We start from the raw sequence: 20,301 nt of genomic DNA, 5'->3' as shown, positions 1-20,301 counted from the left end.
GCAGTGGCTCTGTCAGCGGGTTGGTTCTTCTTGTGTTTACAGCTCTGCTGCTGCTGGTCCTGGATGGATGCAGTTGGCTGCTGATGTTACTGGGAAAGTGCAATGTTGTTCCTGCCGTTATTGGATTGAATGAACCCGTGGGGATAAAGGTAAGGTGTTGAACACTCGCTGTTGTTATTTTTCTCAAACTTATAGGCCACTGTCTTCTTAGCTTGTTTAAATGTATGTTGTGTTTTGGCTATATCTGCCTTAGCTTCGCATGGCTAACGGAGGCTAGCTCCAGTTTACAGTAATGGCCTCTGACTGCGCTCTCCAGACACGGGCAGTTTATTCGCACATTTCTCAACTTTTTTGTTCACAAAAGCGAAATTTATCTGTGTCAACAGAGGCATTTATTTCGAGATATAGTCAGTGTGTGACGTATCATATTAAGAGAATGTGAATGATGTCTGCTAATCAGCTTCATTTGCTAACATTGGGAAGGTTGGTAGGAGGCTAACGGAGGCAGTAGTTGTTAACAGAAGGGCTAGGTGTTGTATATTAAAATGGGAAAATCCCCATAGAGTCAATATAAGAAACCATAACATGCATTTCTTTCAATAGCTTGAACACAGACACCAGGAGGGTGCACATCACAGTATGAATCCCTAGTGTATAAGCAATCGATGGAAAAAAGGAGAGACTGCCTTAAAAATATAAAAGTTCAATTTAATCATGTTCACACATCTCATAAATAATTCATTCATCAGTTTATTTGCCTTTGCCTTGCCTGCCACTCTTATTTCCTTGTTTTGTATTTCTTTTGCAACTGATCTGGGTGATTTTTTTTTGTAAAGAACAGAGACAGTGTAACAGTGTAAACACGAGTTCATTTTGAATTGTTTCTTACATTTAGAGTTTGTGAAATTGTTGGCAGTGTACAGTTGCACAGAAGAGTGGGGCTCTGCACTATGGTTTGCTGGCCAGTATACCATAGCAACTATAAATGTTGTAAACAGTGTTTGTAAACAAAGTACACAATTAAATACAGGATTTTTTTTACCACTTTAAATCTACTAAAAAGTCATTTAAAGTATTTTGACTGTTACTTTTTGTTATGCTGTTTGGTAACAATGAGTTTCGTTTAAAAAGTTGGTTAAAATCCACTCACATTTCAATGTGAAATTATTATAATTTGTTTTTAACTGAAACCTCATTGATTTATTTTTGATGGACCACCAATTGAAGAAATCCAGCCTAAACAGTTTTGAGGCTACAGACGCATACACAAAGGACATCAGTATTTTTCTTTTTTTCTTCAATGACAGCAGTTATTATAGCTCACCATTTAGTTAAATTCTACATTAAACCATGTTCATAAAACACTGCCCACATGTGGCCATGGCAACATGTCCGTGTGACCATGTGTACACAGAAACAACATGCCATGTTAGGTGAACTATTTCTTTTCTTACATATTTGATAGGACTTTTGTTGTGATCTGGAGATATATAGAAAACTGAAGAAAAAAAAAACCCTGACGATTTAGGGGTGTCATTAAGTATATTGCCTCCCAAATATAATGCTAAACACTAAAGTTACAAAAGTGAAGGTGCAAAACCAGGAACCAGCCACATATCTCTGTGAAGATTTAGCCTCCTGTAACTTTTCTTGTTAATTAATTTTTAAATTATGATCATCACATGATTTCCAACTGAGAAACTACTTTTGCACTTGAAGTCTCCTATAAAATGGATTTCTTTCTTATGTACAGTACAGTGTGTGGTGTGCACTGATTTTTATACTTCCATCATTGTAAGGCAGCTGTCTGTTGTCTCTGCTGTATTTTGTGAATGAGCTCAATACTTGGAGAAAGCAACACGGTCATTAAAATACCACAGCTGATGTCAAAAGTTGAACTACAACACAGTATAATTATCCTACTACCCAGTACTAGAACCTTAGTGTCATATAAATGTTACTGTAACAGATGTATTGTGGGATTAAATAGTTTTAAGTGTCACACTTTAAGCCAAGTCTGCCAACCACCGCCTCATGTGACTCTGCTCTTTGTTCCTGTTGCACTTCCTGAAGCACAGGTAGTGCAATAAACCCGTGTTGTCCGTCATTCATGCCCACATGTGCACACCTATACAAAACACACAAAAGACAGATTTGTCAGCTTGTAAATATTTGTCCATCAAATGAGGTCTCTGTCATATAAAGAGTATCTCATATCTGGCTACATTTTGTTTTGCACATATGAATTTCAGTTTGTCTTATTAGTTGTTGATGGATGTCTTTTGTCAGATAGCTGTTTATACCTCTTTAAACGTTATTCTTTGTAACTGTGTGCCACTGGATAAAAGCCTCCTAGAATGTCTTTAGATGTGGTTGGTTCTCAACACTGTATGTTTTCATCCATTAATATTGGATTTGTTTGGTGGAATCACTGCACTGAATAGGTTGTCTCTTTTGTACGGAACCATGCTAATATCTTATTCTTCTTGTAAGGAAGGATGTTCTCATTCTATGTTGAATGCTTTAATGTCCTATCCTTGTCAGGGTTATTCTGTCCTGTGTGTCAGCTACATTTCTTTCACGTTCAACCTTTCATGCTTTCCTATATTCCTGTCTGCACCTGTGAAGTTCAAAGGAAGACGAACAAGTAAATCAAATAGGTTTTAGCAGAATGATTGGCAAGACTAAAAATATAATGGAAAACAATAGCTTTTGACTAGTTAAAATGTACCTATGTATGTAATATCAAAATCATTTTTGTAGAGTTAATTGTTCTTGTCTTTTACATTCTGTTTGCGTCAATGCTATCACAAAGGGCTTCAAAGACATGAAAAGACATGTTCCCTTTCAGGTTGTGTTGTGTTGTAGTAATCCCTTTGTGCCTGTGCAAACCACTCCAGAATGGCATTTTCATTTAACTATAGCCAGGACCAGGAATTAGTAGGGTTTTTTTTACAGTTTGCATGCAAACCAAATAGTATGCAGACAAATACACCAATCAAAATCCTTTGTTTCCTATTGAAGCCTTTGTAGATTCAAGGTAATAATAATACTGCACTGCTATAATAAACACACTACTTGTGACAGGCCACCATCACATCATAATGTGGTTTGAATCCCAGGAGATTTTGCCCACTTGTGTTGGGATGTTAAAAGAAAGAGTCTGACTGATGGTTTCTATGTTGACCTTTCATATATTATCCAACGGCGTTCTAATACACTTCTCCTGTTACGCCTTGTTACTGACTTTAGCCTTAGCACTCCATTCTTTCAAACACCAATGACAGTCCAGACAGATTCACCTGTTATTGAGGAGATGGTGAAGACTGAACGGTGCTGCTGCTGCTGCTGGTGGGTAGCTGTCACCAGAGTTTGTGGATTAGTATTTCATCCAGCTGCTCGGAATGAGATGAAAGTAGTTTATTTGTGGCACGTCTATTTTCAAGGATCACTGTGCAGGAAATTCAAGTTCAAACAAATTTAACGAGCTGCTAGAGCCGCAAAGATATTTAAAGATCACACGTGAAAGTCTGCTAGCATATGGCTGTTGTTATTTTGTCCCTCATGGCCTTTTTCTGGGCTTCTGCTGAGTGTCGGAATATGCAGAGGGGCCACAGTGAGTGAGCAGTCATGAAGAATAATGCAACTTTGCACAGGCGGAGAGGCGTTGATGGACAGCAAACAAAGTTGTAGAGTAATATGTTTTGAAGAAACCAAAAATGTCACCATGTTGTTGTAATGCTTTAATGGAGTATTCAGGGCTTATACTGTATTGAAGCGCTATTTTGTTTTGTAAGTAGAAAGTGGTGGACAGTCATTTTCTTGCTTAAACTCCAAAGAAATGCGGCATTTGAAAAAGCCATTTCAGCTAGTAGTCAGTTCACTGTTTCCAGGCTGAACCATTGGATTCAATGGTGTGTTGTTGTGGAAGTATTAGGGTTGCTATTATACAGTATTAAAATTATGGTATATGCTCTACAAAGGAGGAGGAGCAGGAGGGAGGGAGGGAGGAAGGGAAGAGAATCGCCCCATACGTAGACACTTGACTCCGTACCGTACTTAACTTTCTCTTTTTTTATAACTTTTTATTTTTTTACTTTTTTCGATTTGTATTCCTTCTTTAGCGGGCACCACGTGCATATTTACATCTTCACCATGCGTTTCGTCTTCTTCTATCATACTTACCACTCACTCTCTCAAGACTCATCACTATTATGAAGAATAATGCACAAAATAGAGAAAAAATCACGTAGACAACGCTATGTACAGAAGCGATGCTTATGGAATCCCCGAACAGGTGAAGTGATGGAGTGAGGCGGAGTGGGCTGCTCACAGTGCTCGGCCACCTAGTGTCGGAGTCTGTAGGCGTGCTCGTATCTGGAGGTTCCACTGTATGAAATAACACAAATATAAAACAGGTAATTAAAAGATATATATTAAATATTTATATTATATATTTTAAATTCGGGAAAAGCCTGAATCTGACATAATTACTCTATTAAACAAAAACAATGGCATTCTCCAAGATTAAGTTCATGTTACAGAGTAGCTGTCATGATATTTTAAATCATTTAAATCAAGATACTAAAAATCATTGAGAAATATCCTCCCTTCAGTGATTATCATTGGATTCCAACAGAATAAAAGTGACTTTAGTGTTGGTCCACATTTTTGTGTTTAAATAGCATTAAAACTTGACAACAGCTGTGTTTCTCCATTACCCGTGTATTTATGGAAACTGAAGCCTTTATTTTACCCTTAACAACCGCTTGTTTCTTTTTGGTTATCGTTTACCCTGCACAAAAAGGTGTCATATTTCCCTAATAGGCCGCAGCTTGGTGCTTTAGAAACCACAGCTGAATAAATGTGTGTGAACAACCATGTATTGTTGAGCTCAGGGTATTCGTTGTAGCCACTGCTGCATTTCCTAAGTTATAAGAAGGCCTGCACACTGTCACTGAGGTTGTTTTCTAGTCATGTGATCCTGTGCTGTTGTTGTTGCAGAGTACGATAGGCTACATGGAGGCTTGTGATCAGCTGCAAGCCTTAATTGTAGTGAGGTGTGTACACATAAGTACCCACAGTACAAATAGGAATTAAATGAGTCTGCTTGTGTGCAGTTTCAAAAATAATAATGCTGTCATGAAGCATTTCATATTCTCTCATTCCCTTTCCTTTTCAAGCGTCACTCGTTCAAATCATTCTATCCTTTCGCTATCTTCTGGAGTCCTCTGTTGAATTTACTGTTGTGAGGCACATTGAAAGGGACTGTGTCACAATTCCTGAATGCTCTCTGGCTGTGTCTGGCTGTCTTCCTCTGACTTGGTTGGTGCACGGCTGCATGCAGTGCCCAGCTGGCAGAGCCAAAACGGACCATTCAGCTGGAAAGTGGTAGAGTTTTAAAAAAGCAGTCACAATTTAGATGCATGAATACATTTTGTGAATGTGACAAACATACCTGGGAGAAGGTCTTGGTCTTGGTCTTTGAAAGCCTTCAATTACACACCTTTGCATGTTGTAAATCTGAATATATGTGTACTGTTTTTATTTTTTCAATTAGAGAGGTTTGTCTACTGATCAATAACATGATAAAATGTTTATAAAAGTAGTGTGGCATCAGGGTAGAACTTCACTCTAACATTAAATAAAACCTTGTGTGTGTTCCTACAGAGAGGCTGGCAAAAGTTTGATTTGAGTGCTAGTTTCCTAACCTGATAAATTTAATGTTTTCTTTATTACACAGAGCAATGGACACTATTTGTAATTTGAATAAATAATCAATTGCAGACACATATATTTATACATTATGGAGTAGTTACATTTATGCAGTTTTCCAGATACCACTGGTACTTTGAGGTTGTGTTGCTAATGTGGCCTCTAGTGAAAATTAGTATGAGTTTAGGTGGGTTACATTAACACATGCATTTGTTATAAAGGTAAATTAAAGGAGATAGTGCTACACAATTAATAAAAAAAAAAGCAACTTCTGTTTTATGGCGATACTTTGGATTAAGGTATGGCGACGGTGAACAGCAAGATGTGCTGTGTAAAACGTACAAAGCTAAAGTCGCTACATCCCAAAGTTGCAAAGTGATCCACATGCTGGACAGGAGAAACCAGCTACCCTTGCGGATCTTTTTCTTCGCTATCCCTGAGCTCTACTACAAATGCAGTATCGAGGTTCAAGTTGAAATGGCTATGGTCAAGTTTCAACGAATCATGACCATGTGACCTTATTTAAGCCTGACAGTCCACTGGACACAGGACTGCAGCTCCATCATGGATTCTTTATTCAGTTGTAAAGATGAAAACATCCATTATGCTGCCATCAGACAAGGACCGTCACATGTACCAAGACTGCTTTCCATGTAGTACTTATTGAGTACTAGATGGAAAGGCTTATTTGAAACTTTAATCACTAAAACAGAATCTGGGCCTAGGCTCTTTTTCTACCTTTTTATTTTGCATACTGTAAATCCAATTGGAACTTAAAAGCCGCTGCCTGCAAACAGGCAGGACCACTCTACAACTTTCAAGTTGTCTTCATTTGAACTTTGCAAAAATGCCTCTATTACTTTATTTATTTATTATTTTATCAAGTGGTACATGGAAGGATTACCAAAATGGTCTACAATTGTGCTACTGCCTTTGCGCTTAGCACGGATGCCCTTCTTAGAAATATCAAATATCATTTATTTTCAAACTTTTTTATTTATTATTTATTTTTCAATATTAAGTTAGAAATAAAAACAGTATATAAACTTCAGGTTTTGCATTTCTTATGTCATATTAAGTGTTTTGAGTTGGGAAATATTCAAACTATCCTTATTCTCCTTGTTGTCCTTGATATTCAAGCAAGTAGACTCATGACATCATTCATTCATATCATAATCGCAAATTGCAACATTGTCAACAATAATCGCACATTTTCGTCAAATCGTGTAGCACTAGAAGGAGCAGAGAAAACATCATGTCAATGAAATCAATGATTGCAAAACACAAAAAAGTGGACTTTTTGGAATTGCAGTATGGGTAATTATTGTGATTGAATTTGCTAGTCATAGACTTTTCTGTTTAATCCCAGAAACTCTGTGGATTAGAGCAAGAGACCATAAGAGATCTGTCGGATTAAAAGGGAAGGTGCTTTAGGCTGATGTGAAAGTAGCTGTGATGTTTGGTTTGGAGACTGTTGCACTGTACTGTTGTTGCAGAGCTGTTTAGTGATCGACTGCTGAGGTGGAGCAGTTTGGAGATAAAGTGAGTGAAGGCCGCGATTAGCATCTGAGTAGAGATAAAAGAACTGGACAAAGGATCTTAAGACTGGTGCTGCCAGGCTGGAGGAGACAAGGAAGACCAGAGAATAGTGATGGGGTGAGCTGAAGGGAGAGGATCCACTCTGATGACACCGATGAAGAAAGCAGCAAAAACAAGATGGAGATGTAAAAGAATGTCAGTTTTAGTAATGTTTTGAGAAGAGAATTCTGGGAATGGGTTGATATAACTTTTTGTATTTGTACTTGTTTTGTAGTTGATACAACTTCATGTTCGATACCGATATGACAACTTTGAGTATCTACCAATACCAATATCATCCCTATACCTTATTTTGTCCCCCCGCATACAAAAAGGTGCTGTTGATAAGGCTATAATAGTCCCTTTTTACTGTGTATCGCGCAAAGTTGAGCATTTCGGCTTAGGTATTGGATTGCACAGGCTATAGTTGTTTTTGTAAGATGTTCAACCCTGAAATTTCTTCCAAAATTGGCATTCACTGTTTAACCATTTTTTGTTTTTTTTTGTACAATTTATAACTTGTCTAATACATGTGCCTGGTTTTGAGCTAAGGTTGGATCTTAAAACAGTAACTGAAACTGTAAAGGGACAGTAACTGAAAGGGTCTAGGAGACAGAGAGACAGAACCACTGGTGATTGTCAGGGAGAGATAAGGCAGAAGAATAGTGAAAGGGAAAAGAATGGCACCGAGTAAAAAAAGGAGGAGTTGAGAGGAAGGGGGAGACACAGACAGAAATAGCCTGTTCTGGTCCTGGTCTGAACCACTGCCAGGACCTTCTGTTGTGGCTGTCTTCCTGTGTTTCACAAAATGTAACCTCTTTTAGACATTTAACTTTGCCTCAACTATGAAAATGTTGATGGGATTTATATTTTCTTAATAATTTCTATCTTTCTGTCAAGAGTACTTGCATGCACCAAAAACAAGCTGTCGATGTGGTGTAAATTTCTTGACTTTATACTTAATTATCACTTGTGATAAGAGATTCGCTGTCTTATTTCATTGGCTTGGTTAAAACTCTTAGACCTAAAAAACCTAACAAGCAAAACCCACACATTAGCAAAAAAAGGAGGGTTCCAAACATGTAAAACTTTGTGATAACCACAGATTTAACAGAAAGTTAGCACAGAAATTAAATCTGTAAAGTTAAAGTAAATTGTTTAAGGCAGTGGTTCTCAAACTATGCTATAAGGACCATTGACGGTGGTAGACAGATTAAAGTGCACCCCTAGTAGTAGGTTGGGTAGTCCGGTTCCATAAGGATTAGGTGGGGGTGTAGATACTATACGAAGGTTCTGAATTAAATTGAAGAATTACTAATTGACAATAAATGCTGTCTTTATATAACTTGCTTAGCTGAACAGGTGGGAAATTAGTTGTTTTTTTTAACGTCATAATGATGGTACAGTTGGGTAACACTGCTTTAAGGGAGTCTAAAATACATTTTAAATTTATTTGCTTTGACAGTTGCTTTTTCATGGCGTTCATCACATCATGACAGATTTCTGCCTTTTTTTTATTCATTTTTTGTTTGTTTTTTTCTAGGTGATTTTGCTCATCATCTCCCACCACCTCCTCCTCCTCCCGTCTTCCATTCATGAGCAGCGTGGCTGAGTTTAGCAGCGGCAGCCATGGATGACAAAGGCTCGGTGGGGAAGATTAGCGTGTCCTCGGACTCAGTGTCCACTCTCAACAGTGAGGACTTTGTCCTCGTTTCCCGGCTGGGGGACGAAACACCCACCTCTACTAACAATGGTAGTGATGATGAAAAGACAGGACTGAAGGTAAGGACGGTTGGGTGAACAGTTGTTCTGGACAGATGTACATAAAGAGAAAGGACACAAGATAATTTTAACTTATTTAGCATGAGGATTCAGTTCAGGCATGTGGAAAAAAAAAAGTTAAAAATCTTTACAAAATCACATAGCTTCAAATTTCCTTTGGATGCTATACAATTAGAAAACATATTTGACATAGGTGAAAGATAAAAAAAACAACAACTAATAAACAAAAAAAACAAAAACAATTCAAAGTAAGTTCATAGATAGATTAATTTGTGTTCTAAAATTTTAAAACCCAAACTATTGAAAATCTGTCAAACGAGGAATCTAGGAAAGTAACTCAGTAAAAAAAGACTAACATATGTCTCTTAGGCAACCAGCCCAAAATAGCAAAATTATCTAGCAGTGGACAGTACTTTGCCAAATAGCTGGGTAGCTAAAAATGGCTAAAGATTGCGTAAGGAGGGGCATGAAAAGTTAGCCTTAACTAGCTTAAATCCCCCAAATTACCAAGCATTATTCCAGACGACTAAAGTTGAGTCCAAAAAATGGAAGATCTTGTACAAAAATAAATCACTAAAATTAAATAACAAACAAAAATTCTAACATTGGCCAAATCATAATTTTAACATCTATTTGTTAGCACATTTGTTGTTTACATTGGGCTAAACACATAGTAAAATAACTAATAGTTAACCATGAAAACAGCTAGTGTTGACCAAAATATGAACAGATTAAGTTTAAGACAAAGAAATTACAGTGCTGACAGCAGCAGGACTGCATAGTGTGATAAAAATAAAGACATAAATAAAGTCATTATCAATTTGCCGTTACTTAACATTGTTCTGTCCAGAAACTTTGCAGGTATAATTACACTGCGATGTGGATTGGGTAGAAGGTCAAAAAGGTAAAAACACAGAGGTAGCCAGTGGTTGAGATAGATCATTGTCATAGCTGTACTCTGCTAAAACACAATGAATGAACAAAAGTATTTAAGAGTTAAACATTTCACAGAACCTCATGTAAGAACAGTAATGGAGTATTATACCCCGTGATTAGCACAAGGATGATAACACTACTTTATTTTTGTGCCGTAATTCAAGTATAACCTGTTTAATGTCATGTCAGAATGTAGTTGATTTACTGTAGACCACGTCACCATGATGTTGCCTCCATGCTTTACAGAATGTGATTGACGCTTTTAATCCAAACTTGTATGTTGACGTGCAGCTGCATACATTAACCATGTCACTAACCATTCTTTCTTTTAACATTTTTATTTTCCTGTTCTTATTGTTAATCCTTGGGATTCATTCTGTGTCGGTATCGTTATTGAGTTTTTTGTTACAGTGGGAATTTTCAAAAAATCCGGTTTGGAATTACTATTGCAAAGTATTGAAGCATTTTTCGCTGCTTGTGCATAAATCGGTTATTGGGAAACAGTGTGATCAGCCCTTTTCAGTTATAAATTTCATCACAAGGTCATTGCCAAATTAATATCCTCAAAACTTCTCGAGCACTCTGTTTTCCACGTGCATTTGTATTATATAAATGCCTTTACTGTGGCCCACTTAAGTGTTGTTGTTAGCAACTTAAGTGAAACTGAACATTTGTAAGAACATCTTCTGTCTGCTGTCAGCTGACGTGAGTGTCCAGCATCTGCTATCATAATACAGCATGGCTGTGATTGTACAGCGTGACCTCAGTGAGTCAGTTCATCTCTGTTCAGCTGTGGGTTTACTCAGATCGTGGACATGCAGCTGCAGCTGCTCTGGGTTCACTGTGAGGGAAATGAGGTTGTTGTGTTGTGTTATGTTGTGTTCTACTGTACTGTGTTGTGTTGTTACTGTAGTGAGGGCTGTATCTCTGCATAAAGAGAGAAAAGACAGAAGACGTTCTGAGGAAAGAGATGTAGCCACCATCCTGTGTGTGTCCCAGATGGGTTTAGGTTTCCTCCTCTTCTCTTCTCTTCTCCTCTCCTCTCCTCTCCTCTCCTCTCCTCTCCTCTCCTCTCCTCTCCTCTCCTCTCCTCTCCTCTCCTCTCCTCTCCTCTCCTCTCCTCTCCTCTCCTCTCCTCTCCTCTCCTCTCCTCTCCCGTCTTTCCCTTTCCTGTCCTCTCCTTTTCTCCTCTCTTCCCTACTCTACTCTACCTACTCTCCTTCCTTCCTACCTTTAAGGTCATATATGGCGATAAATATATTTTATTTGTCTGGACACCAGTTGAAATCACTCCATTCCCTGACACTCAGTTTCCAAACCTCATATTTTTTTGGTTTCCCCTCTGCACTCTTTTGTCAGTCGATCCATCCGGTCAGTCAGCGGAGAAGTCAGTGTGTCTAAACTTGTTGTTTGTTACGCAGGTAATTTCTGAGGAAGGTGTCAGCTTTAAGGTCAGTCTCCTCTATCTAACTTCCTCTCCTAACTAAACCCTCTCTGATTCCCTGACTCTCCTGCTTGTGTGTATTTTTCCTTCCTTTCTCTTTGTGATGTAATTCTGTGGTGGTTCTGTCTGTGATGATTTATGCTCTTGTTTGCTGTGGTCAGCCATTGATTCAGCCTTTTCTACAGTATGAATTTGAGATATAATAGAACTATCTGTCAGACCTGTACAAGTTCTTCTGAAGACATGACTTGCTCCACTCAGAGCTTCAGAAGCAGACACAGCTGAGGATCCACCATTATGTAAAAGTGATATCTCAACCTGCTGTTATTTAACCCCCTAAGGTCTCCTCAATCAATCTCCTCTTATAATTTATAAGACGTCCTCTGTGTGACTTGAAAGTCTGTACTTACTGAATACAGCTCATATGTTACATCAACCAGTGACATTTGTTTTTCAGCACTTCTTATTGTGCTCCTAATATTCTTTCTAAAGTTCTATGCAACATTAATTAATTCCTTTAAAATCACTTCAGAGTAGTTTGAGGACTGGAATTTTAACACTACAGCTTTAAGGTTGTTTTGTCAGACTGGACTTAGGGAAACAAAGAAATGGGGCTTTGCACTCGCATTAATCTGGGAATCTTCTTGTATTACTGAACCTTAACAAAAACCAGCAAAACAAACAACCAACAATGATGCAAGTTATTGTTGTACTTCCATCCTACACCCAACAATGATCCAAAAGTTATTGTTGTACTTCCATCCTACACAAACCACTGACAATATAATTATTTTTGTTCTAATCAGAAAGCATTTGTGCAGATGTTTGAGTTAGTATTATTTTTCCTGTCACCAAATAATCCAAAGAGAGAGAGAACAGTCTGTGATCTACAAAACTACTTCTACTGCATGTAGAAATTACAATATTATCATTGTGCGTACCTACGTGTATGTGTGTAAAGCCTTCTTGGCAGTTTTATCCAAAATAATCCACCAACAACCACATTCCAGATTTAAAAATGAAGGGTTATCCATTCAGAGCAGCTCTGTTGTCATCCCTTTAACCAGTACTGCAGCACCCTCTGCAGTTGAAGTCTGCTCCATGTTTTTGACCCACACTGCCCTGTAACCATAGGCAGTTGAGTGGAGTTTTCCACAGCTTCCCATCCACTTATGGATGATCTTGCCTTTAACTTTATGTTTGTTAAACTTAGAGTTTTGGAAACAGATTAACATTTTTATTTTTAAACAATTTCAATAGAAAACATTGACATTTTCCATTTCCAAGTATTTTAGACCATCCTCATAATTACATAAAAAATGTTCAGCGCTCCTGGTGGTTTAATAATGATTATAAGAGGGTTGTTTTTTATCTTTAAAAACAAACACACAACAAAACAAAAGGTATACAACTACAGCAGAGTAAGTATATAGAAGACCAAAACTATATAATGTATTGTTAATCTTACCTGCTGAAAAACATGTTAGTCATGTTTGACTCAAAGCCTCTTTTCTTCTTAAACATTTATGATAAACAGTGAACAGTTAACACTCTTGTAAAAAGCCCCAAACCAAAAAACAAGTGATTTATTTTAATCATTTAATTGACTAAATAACATGTTTTTGATATTTATGTGTTGTTCTTTCAAGTTTTAATTTGAAGTTTTCCTCGTCTTTATTTGTGTTTGTGAAACAGATCGTAGGGAACGGGAGTGAGCAGCAGCTCCAGAGAGAGTTAGAAGATGTCCTCATGGATCCATCGATAGCCGGCATCGGACACGGGCTGGAGAACCAGAACATGGATAGCTTTGGTGTCCCAGTCCGTAGACTTTCCACGACTCGATCCTCACTGGTGCCGTTGGGCTCGGACCCTCTGAGTGCATCTCCACCTAAGCTGGAGATGGTTCTGCCTGTGCAGACGGCTCAGGAGAGTGAGCTGAATGAGCGGTCGTACCGAGGTCAGAGATGGAAGTATTGATGCTTTGACTTTAATAATGAGACAAAATGACACAGAACAATGTTTGTTGACATTTCTTTACATCTTTGTTTTCTTCACCAACATCTCCATCCTGCAGGAGACGAATCATCATCAGACGGCAGTCCATGCAGTCCCATCCCAGACGAAGACAGTGTTGTCTTCAGCCAGTTGACATATCTTGGGTGTGCGTCGGTCAACGCCCCTCGCAGTGAAGTGGAGGCACTGCGTATGATGAGTATCCTCAGGGGGCAGTGCCAGGTGCCGCTGGACGTCACACTCTCTGTGCCAGGCGTATCTGAAGGCACCGTCAGGTGTGGAGAACATCTGCAAAACCCATTCTAAATACTTCGATGAAATGGTTGTGTGAAAATAAACCCATTTGTTGACTTTCGTACAGACTATTGGACCCCAACAACAGTACGGAGATTGCCAACTACCCTATCTACAAGATTCTGTTCTGCGTAAGGGGTCATGATGGAACTCCAGAGAGCGACTGCTTTGCCTTCACTGAGAGCCACTACAATGCCGAGATCTTCAGGATCCACGTGTTCCGCTGCCAAATCCAAGAAGCGGTGAGCATTTAATGATTGTTAGTAATATTGTTATTTAGGGCAGCACTCCACGACCTTTTTTGTATCAAGAACCGGTGGACTGGACCCATCCCTCCACAGAGGTGAAAGGCGGCCATCTTGACAGGATTCCATCCTGTTTATATAGCTGAGAAATGATGACGAAAATGTATCATACAACTGACAGGTATTAAAGGAAACACCTTTTAGACTTTATTCTGTTACTATTGAAGTCTGAAAGAATTATTATTAGTGTTATTGAAAAATTGTTAGATTATCCACAAATAAAGACAGTAAAGATTCTCTTTAAATTAAGTAAATTATGAATTATTTCGTTGCAACCTTGTGCAGCCCGCTACCAAATGACCCATGGACCAAAATTGATCTAAGGAACAGGGCTTGGGGAACTGTCATTTAGGTGGGACAAACAGTCATTGGATTTCACCTCCAAGTACTTTCAATTAATCATTATAATAAAGTACTGACCACTAAATAAGTATAAATCACTTTCACCACAAATATGAGATACTTCGCATTATTTACATAAAAGGAAGACAATTTCTGTGTTGACTAGTGTCTTGTCTTTTCACACTGTGCACAGTTGAAATTGAGTTCATTAACACCACTGTCAATCATTGAATTGTTTGACCTGGTAGTAAATCCTAGTAAAGACATTTCTGACAGATAAAAACTAGCTACTAAAATTTTTTAGCTGTGGGACCTGGAACTAATCTCAGCAGTCATTAGGCGAGGCCAGTGCCCACCCTAAACATTTCAACAGTCAATGACAGAGCCACATACACTATGGAGACACAAACCATTCACACTCTATCAATCTCACAATATTACATAACATGGATGGCTAAGGTTAGGCTAATTTACATTATCCTTTTGTGTCAGCAGTTTTATCTATATTACTATATCTTGTCATAGTAGCATAGTAAAAATGTCGTGAGAAATGTTTTTGTTAAATTAAGTCATGTTGTTGCTATTCAGGGAAGAAACAGCAGAGGGCGAAAAAGTGCTTAATACAAATTATGTGATCATGTTCAACTAATGTACAGTCCTAACAGTACTTGTTCCCAGACTTCATTGTCATGGTTCCTCAGCCCTGCAGGAAATGATGTCATGCTCTTTAGACTATTTGAATGGGTTTAAAGCTTATGTACAGGAAGTTTAGTCAAAACTGTGTGAAATAAGTGGGAGATGACGTCTATTTTTTAAAACATAGATTAGAAAACAGTTTCACTCCTTTCTTCACAATGAGCATTTAAAAAAAAAAAAAGGTTCCTCATGGAAGCATTCACCCTGAACTTCAATACCAACCCCAGGGACAGACACCATTTTATCAGGATGTCACGGTCTGGAACTCTTTAGTTTCCCACACACTTGCCTTTAATCTGCACTAATGCATTTTCACTCACACGCCAATTTAATCCTGAGTATAAATGCAACTCTTTATCTAAAGATTGGACATCAATGTCAATGCTGTTTCTCCCTCTCTCTTCGCCCTCTCCTTCTCTCCCCCATTAAGCCCCTCTCTGTATTATTGTCACACCCTGTCTTCCATTTTCAACTTTTTTTGGCCACTCACACTGCACTGTTGGACAGAGGCTGATGTCTCTTCAAGAACAAATTATTACCCTTGAACATCGAGTTTCAAACTAGTCTCAAATCCAGCGTTAACATCCACATTTATCTCACCTTTATTTCATATAAATATGTTGGAAAAGTGAATACTAATGTTCTAATAATATAATATAACATTATATATGTAAAAAATTGTAATATACATATAGTATGATATATATGCATACATATAAACATACATGTATTTGCATATATATGTATAAGTATTCATAAATGTCTGTGTGTATATGTGTTGACAAATGCAAATATTCTCTTTTGAATCATTTTAATTTCTCATGTAACCTCCTGTCTTATTTTCTGTGAAACTAGCACTCAGGCCGCAGTACTTTAGGGACAATAATTACTGTTCTATAGTTTTAAATACCACCTTCAGAGACCTCTTAAGACCTGTTTTTACAATTATTGTCACTTTAGATTGACTGGGTCTTAAAGGTCAGTATAATTCATTGCATATTTATACTTTTACATATTTTTCCATATAAGTACTTTCCCGTTTGTTTTAATCAGAGGAGAGAAAAGGCCGCGTTGTGCTTGGAAAGGACTCATAATGAATAAAGAGTCCATAGAAACATGTATTTATGGGTGGGAAATTGATCGAAATAGCACTGAACAATAAATTCTTTTTGTTAAATGTCAAGTTGCATCAACGCGGGCTCACCCCTCCATCTACCCCTCTGCCCCCAGCTCTACTCTTAGGTTTCACTCTCAGTTGTTTCCCAATAAATATACCCCCCACAATCAGTGACAGCCTGCTGTGTACCGGGAAGAAAACAAAGGCTCTGTGTGTGGGGGAGGTCCAGGGGTTGTGGGGGGTCGTGAATTAGAATGAGAGGCTAAATGATCTTTTTGAATATATTCATAACAGCAGTGCTCCTCCTCCAGCTCTCCGTCACTAATTTTCAAACCTGGCTGTTTTAACTCAAAGTTAATGTAAAACAACTGTGCTGAGTACGTAATTGTGACCAAAGCTTTTTCACTCACTTCTACTCTTCTCTGTTTAAATTCAAAATATTATTACAGTTTGCATTTAGTCTAAAGCAGTTGTTGCCAACGTTGGGGTCCACAGCAAGGCAAATACAATTTTAATTTATATATACATTTTTAAATTTTAAGACTATAATTTTAATTAATTCCCCCGGTCGGAATGTTGCACAGACTTTTAATTTTTGTTTTTGTTTAATAGGAATAGGAGTTTTTCTTCTGTATCAGAGTGTTTTATATAAGGTTCTGTGGAATTTTGAAGCAAAATCTGCGAACATGTCTCAACAAATGTCTTGAAAAAAGGGAACGCAAATTGAGTTGATTATAAACTCTGAACCAATAACAGACAGCAGAGGTCACCAACTGTATTTGTGGTTTGGCCAGAATTTTTCTGGACAGACACCTCGGGGGCTGGACACTCAAATAAAATGAACTGAGAATCAAATTTTTGTCTAACAATATCATTGGATGGGTATTTTGGTATCTAGTCGCAGTCAAGACTGGCAGGATTCGGTGGTATCTGTAGTCACTACAGCAGTGTGACATTGGTGTAACCTTTTATCACAAATTTACACATTAATACTAAACAATAATGTAGTACTGTCTTAAACAAAGCCTTTTTTTCATATATGAGATTAGAGTAGCCGTGTGTCATCTCAGTCAGACATGATAATTGTTATGATTCATCGATTTAACCAACCTTAAGACAAACTAAAGGTCGACTATGACTCCTGTCTAGATCAAATGATGCATTTTTTAGTTTCTTTCCATTCCCTTTCCATTTGTTGAACCTAAAATTGATACATACTTTTAGTTAACCAATGCTTTGGTATCCTTTTTTCAGTAATCACTCAATATTTCCTAAGTTATTGCCATTATGCCACTGTTTGAAATGTTTTGACTTTTTTTTCTCTGTCCGTCTCTCCCTCTTTCTCCACAGGTCAGCAGGATATTGTACAGCTTTGCCACAGCTTTTCGGCGGTCGGCCAAAAAAGCCATTCTGTCGTCACAGCAACCAGCTCCTCTCACACCTGACAGTGACTTGTTTACCTTCACCGTCAGCCTGGAGATCAGAGAGGATGATGGGAAGGGTACCTTCAGGTGGGACACCTATAGTCATGCCTAATTTATGTGTAATTAAAGACGCTGTATTAATATTGTTCACATCCAAGTTGTCTAAGAGCTGGAGCCTGAGGTAGCAGTGAAGTAACAGTAGAAAAGTTAAGCGTGACAATGAGACTGGGTTTTAAACAATTTCCATTTCAACTGATCTCAGTTATGGTTCATCAAACTTATGAATGTTTTTGCTTTTTTTTTCTCTGACTCCACTGAGTTTGATATGATTAGTTACTTTTCAATTTGAGTTTGAGTTTGATATGATTAGTTACTTTTCACTTTTAAGTCATGTGTTCCCTCAGTTGTTAAGAACTTCAGTGGTCATACAAATCCTGCTAAAGCCAGAATAGTGTTAATATGGACTCTGTTTTGATTAACACATGCCATTTTGATTCATGTCTGCTCTGAGCCAGAGTCTGAAGTTTTGGGAGTCTGTCTTATTAAAGGTTTTCACCAACAAAACTCTCTATATGTTCGTTTACTGGACGATTTACTGCTTCACAATAATTACTGCAAGTCTGTCACTGTCGTTTAACTCTATCCTCTAGTCTTCTACTAAAAGACTGTCATTTATTTCTGTGTTCAGTGCTGTGGCAAAAGACAAGGACAAGCAGAGCTTCAAGCTGCGTGCAGGAATGGACAAGAAGATAGTCATTTATGTCCAGCAGACGTCCAACAAGGAACTGGCCATTGAGAGGTAAATAAATGACCTATTGTACAGTAACACAGACGCACAAACGCACACGCAGGTTTTATTTCACATACACATAATGCATTCCCCGGCCCCTTACCCTTCAACTATAACTTTTACCCACCCTGACTCGAATGGCACCTTAATTCTAATCCTTACTAAATATTCATCCTTGAAATATTGCTCTCATGCAATGATTGACCTGCAGTGTCCCCATAAGAAGTCAGTGTCACCACCAGCACAGCTGTACCAGGAACAAAAATCATCTTCTTTGTTATTTGTAATTAAAAACATAGTCCAACAGCCCAAGGAAAACCTTTCTGATTGTGATAGAAGTCCAGATAAAGGGGAATACTATGAACAAACAAGGGAATGCTGGGACTTGTCATTCGACACTTGGAACCAAACCCACAACCACATTCACACCAGAGGCAGCCTCTGAGGAGATAAGGGCAGTTTGACTCAGTGGTTTAACAGAAAAGCCTTTTCCTTTGGCCTTTTCCTGCCTTTTTCAACTGCTGCAGATTACAATCTCCCGCTGATAAAAATCTAAAGTTTATTTTCTGCTGGTAAATTCTGCTATTGTGGGCTCAGTGGACACGTTGTTTTGCTGGTGGCACATGTGAAAGTGCTGCGTGACATCATCCGGTGCGGTGGACCATCTGTGACAACTTCCTTCTGCTTCGACTTGACACCGGTTTATGATTACACGGTTTGGAACACGGCTGTGAGTTTTATTCCTGAACGGTTGCTGTGATTGTCAACCAGCTTGTTACAGTCAAGCTCTAATTTCCTTGATATAATTTATTTTTCTGAATGTGTAAATCAAGTTGTCTTTATCAGTGCAATGAGTACAAGTGAATTAAATATGATTGTTTAAATTCATTTGTTTAAATCGAGCAGCAGAGAAACATGGCATCATTATCTTTACTGACGCACGGGTCCACAGGGAATCTGAGGTCGAGCCACAGCTGCTAACCCACCTCAGACAGTCTGAATTGGACTACAGTAAAACAGTTTTATCATCCAGGAATTAGAACGTTTCCCTTTAAAGTTCAAAGGGAAATAACCAAAACATCAGATAAAGGTAGCAGAAGGAAAAAAATACCATTTTGAATGTTGAACACTGGTGGATGAACGTCTTCATTTTCTTACTTTCCTGACTTTTGTCTTAATTGTAATTTTTTAGAGAAACTAATGTAATTAATAACTAAATTCTTTTCATGCTTTAATAAATCTGTTGAAATCCATAACATTTTATCATCTCTTTGGTAAAACGTCAATTTTTAATGGCAGGGTTTTTTTTGTCTGAAACCGCAGAAGGTGAAGTGAATATTATTCATGCTAATATTATTGTTCTGTCTTTACTTCCTGTTCTTGCTTTGTTCCTTTTCCTTTTTATATTTATTTATTTATTTATTTATTTATTTATTTGCATGTAATTTCAACTTTGCATATTTTTGTCATTTGCCTCTAAGGTGTTTCGGGCTTCTGCTCAGCCCAGGGAAAAATGTAAAGAACAGTGACATGCACCTGCTGGACCTGGTAGGTTGTTGTTTTCATACGTGTGGTTTGTGTGTTTGTGTTTGTTCCCTGACTTCGTCTGACTCGTATTTTCTTCAGGAGTCGATGGGAAAAAGCTCAGATGGGAAGTCTTACATCATCACAGGAAGCTGGAACCCCAACACGCCTCAGTTCCAGGCTGTGAATGAGGAAACACCCAAAGGTAAGGGCCAAAAATGTGTCAGAGACAAAAATAAAAGAATGATTTTCAACCTTGACTACATCCTCAGCAAGTGATCGTTGATTCACTCACATTTCACCTACTTTTGACACATTCCTCAGATCAAGCTTGTGAAAGT

General features: G+C 38.0%; 1 protein-coding gene and 1 long non-coding RNA gene across 5 annotated transcripts in view; one reads left to right on the top strand and one right to left on the bottom strand.

The window, feature by feature from the left end:
* rabgap1 (RAB GTPase activating protein 1) overlaps nucleotides 1–20,301 on the top strand; it is a 61,873-nt gene continuing 41,572 nt past the window's right edge. For 2 of the 4 annotated variants that reach the window (XM_008324406.3, XM_008324405.3), the window contains exons 1-10: nucleotides 1–149; nucleotides 8,837–9,075; nucleotides 11,433–11,462; nucleotides 13,151–13,412; nucleotides 13,530–13,743; nucleotides 13,830–14,004; nucleotides 17,573–17,733; nucleotides 18,335–18,445; nucleotides 19,918–19,984; nucleotides 20,063–20,165. In XM_008324406.3, coding sequence (XP_008322628.1) covers nucleotides 8,923–9,075; nucleotides 11,433–11,462; nucleotides 13,151–13,412; nucleotides 13,530–13,743; nucleotides 13,830–14,004; nucleotides 17,573–17,733; nucleotides 18,335–18,445; nucleotides 19,918–19,984; nucleotides 20,063–20,165 — 1,276 coding nt within the window. In that variant the 5' untranslated portion in view covers nucleotides 1–149; nucleotides 8,837–8,922. The remainder of the gene's footprint in view (nucleotides 150–8,836; nucleotides 9,076–11,432; nucleotides 11,463–13,150; nucleotides 13,413–13,529; nucleotides 13,744–13,829; nucleotides 14,005–17,572; nucleotides 17,734–18,334; nucleotides 18,446–19,917; nucleotides 19,985–20,062; nucleotides 20,166–20,301) is intronic. The other 2 variants (XM_017038696.2, XM_008324407.3) reach the window with 1 other exon arrangement.
* LOC112488015 (uncharacterized) lies at nucleotides 217–4,129 on the bottom strand. Its single transcript, XR_003051673.1, has 2 exons — nucleotides 2,304–4,129; nucleotides 217–2,128 (listed from the first exon to the last, which is right to left on the bottom strand). It is a non-coding gene; the product is annotated as an uncharacterized LOC112488015 (long non-coding RNA).

The sequence above is a fragment of the Cynoglossus semilaevis genome, chromosome 14 (assembly GCF_000523025.1).
Source record: "Cynoglossus semilaevis isolate Cse_v1.0 chromosome 14, Cse_v1.0, whole genome shotgun sequence".
NCBI lineage: Eukaryota > Metazoa > Chordata > Actinopteri > Pleuronectiformes > Cynoglossidae > Cynoglossus > Cynoglossus semilaevis.
This window is presented reverse-complemented; position numbering and strand designations above follow the sequence as displayed.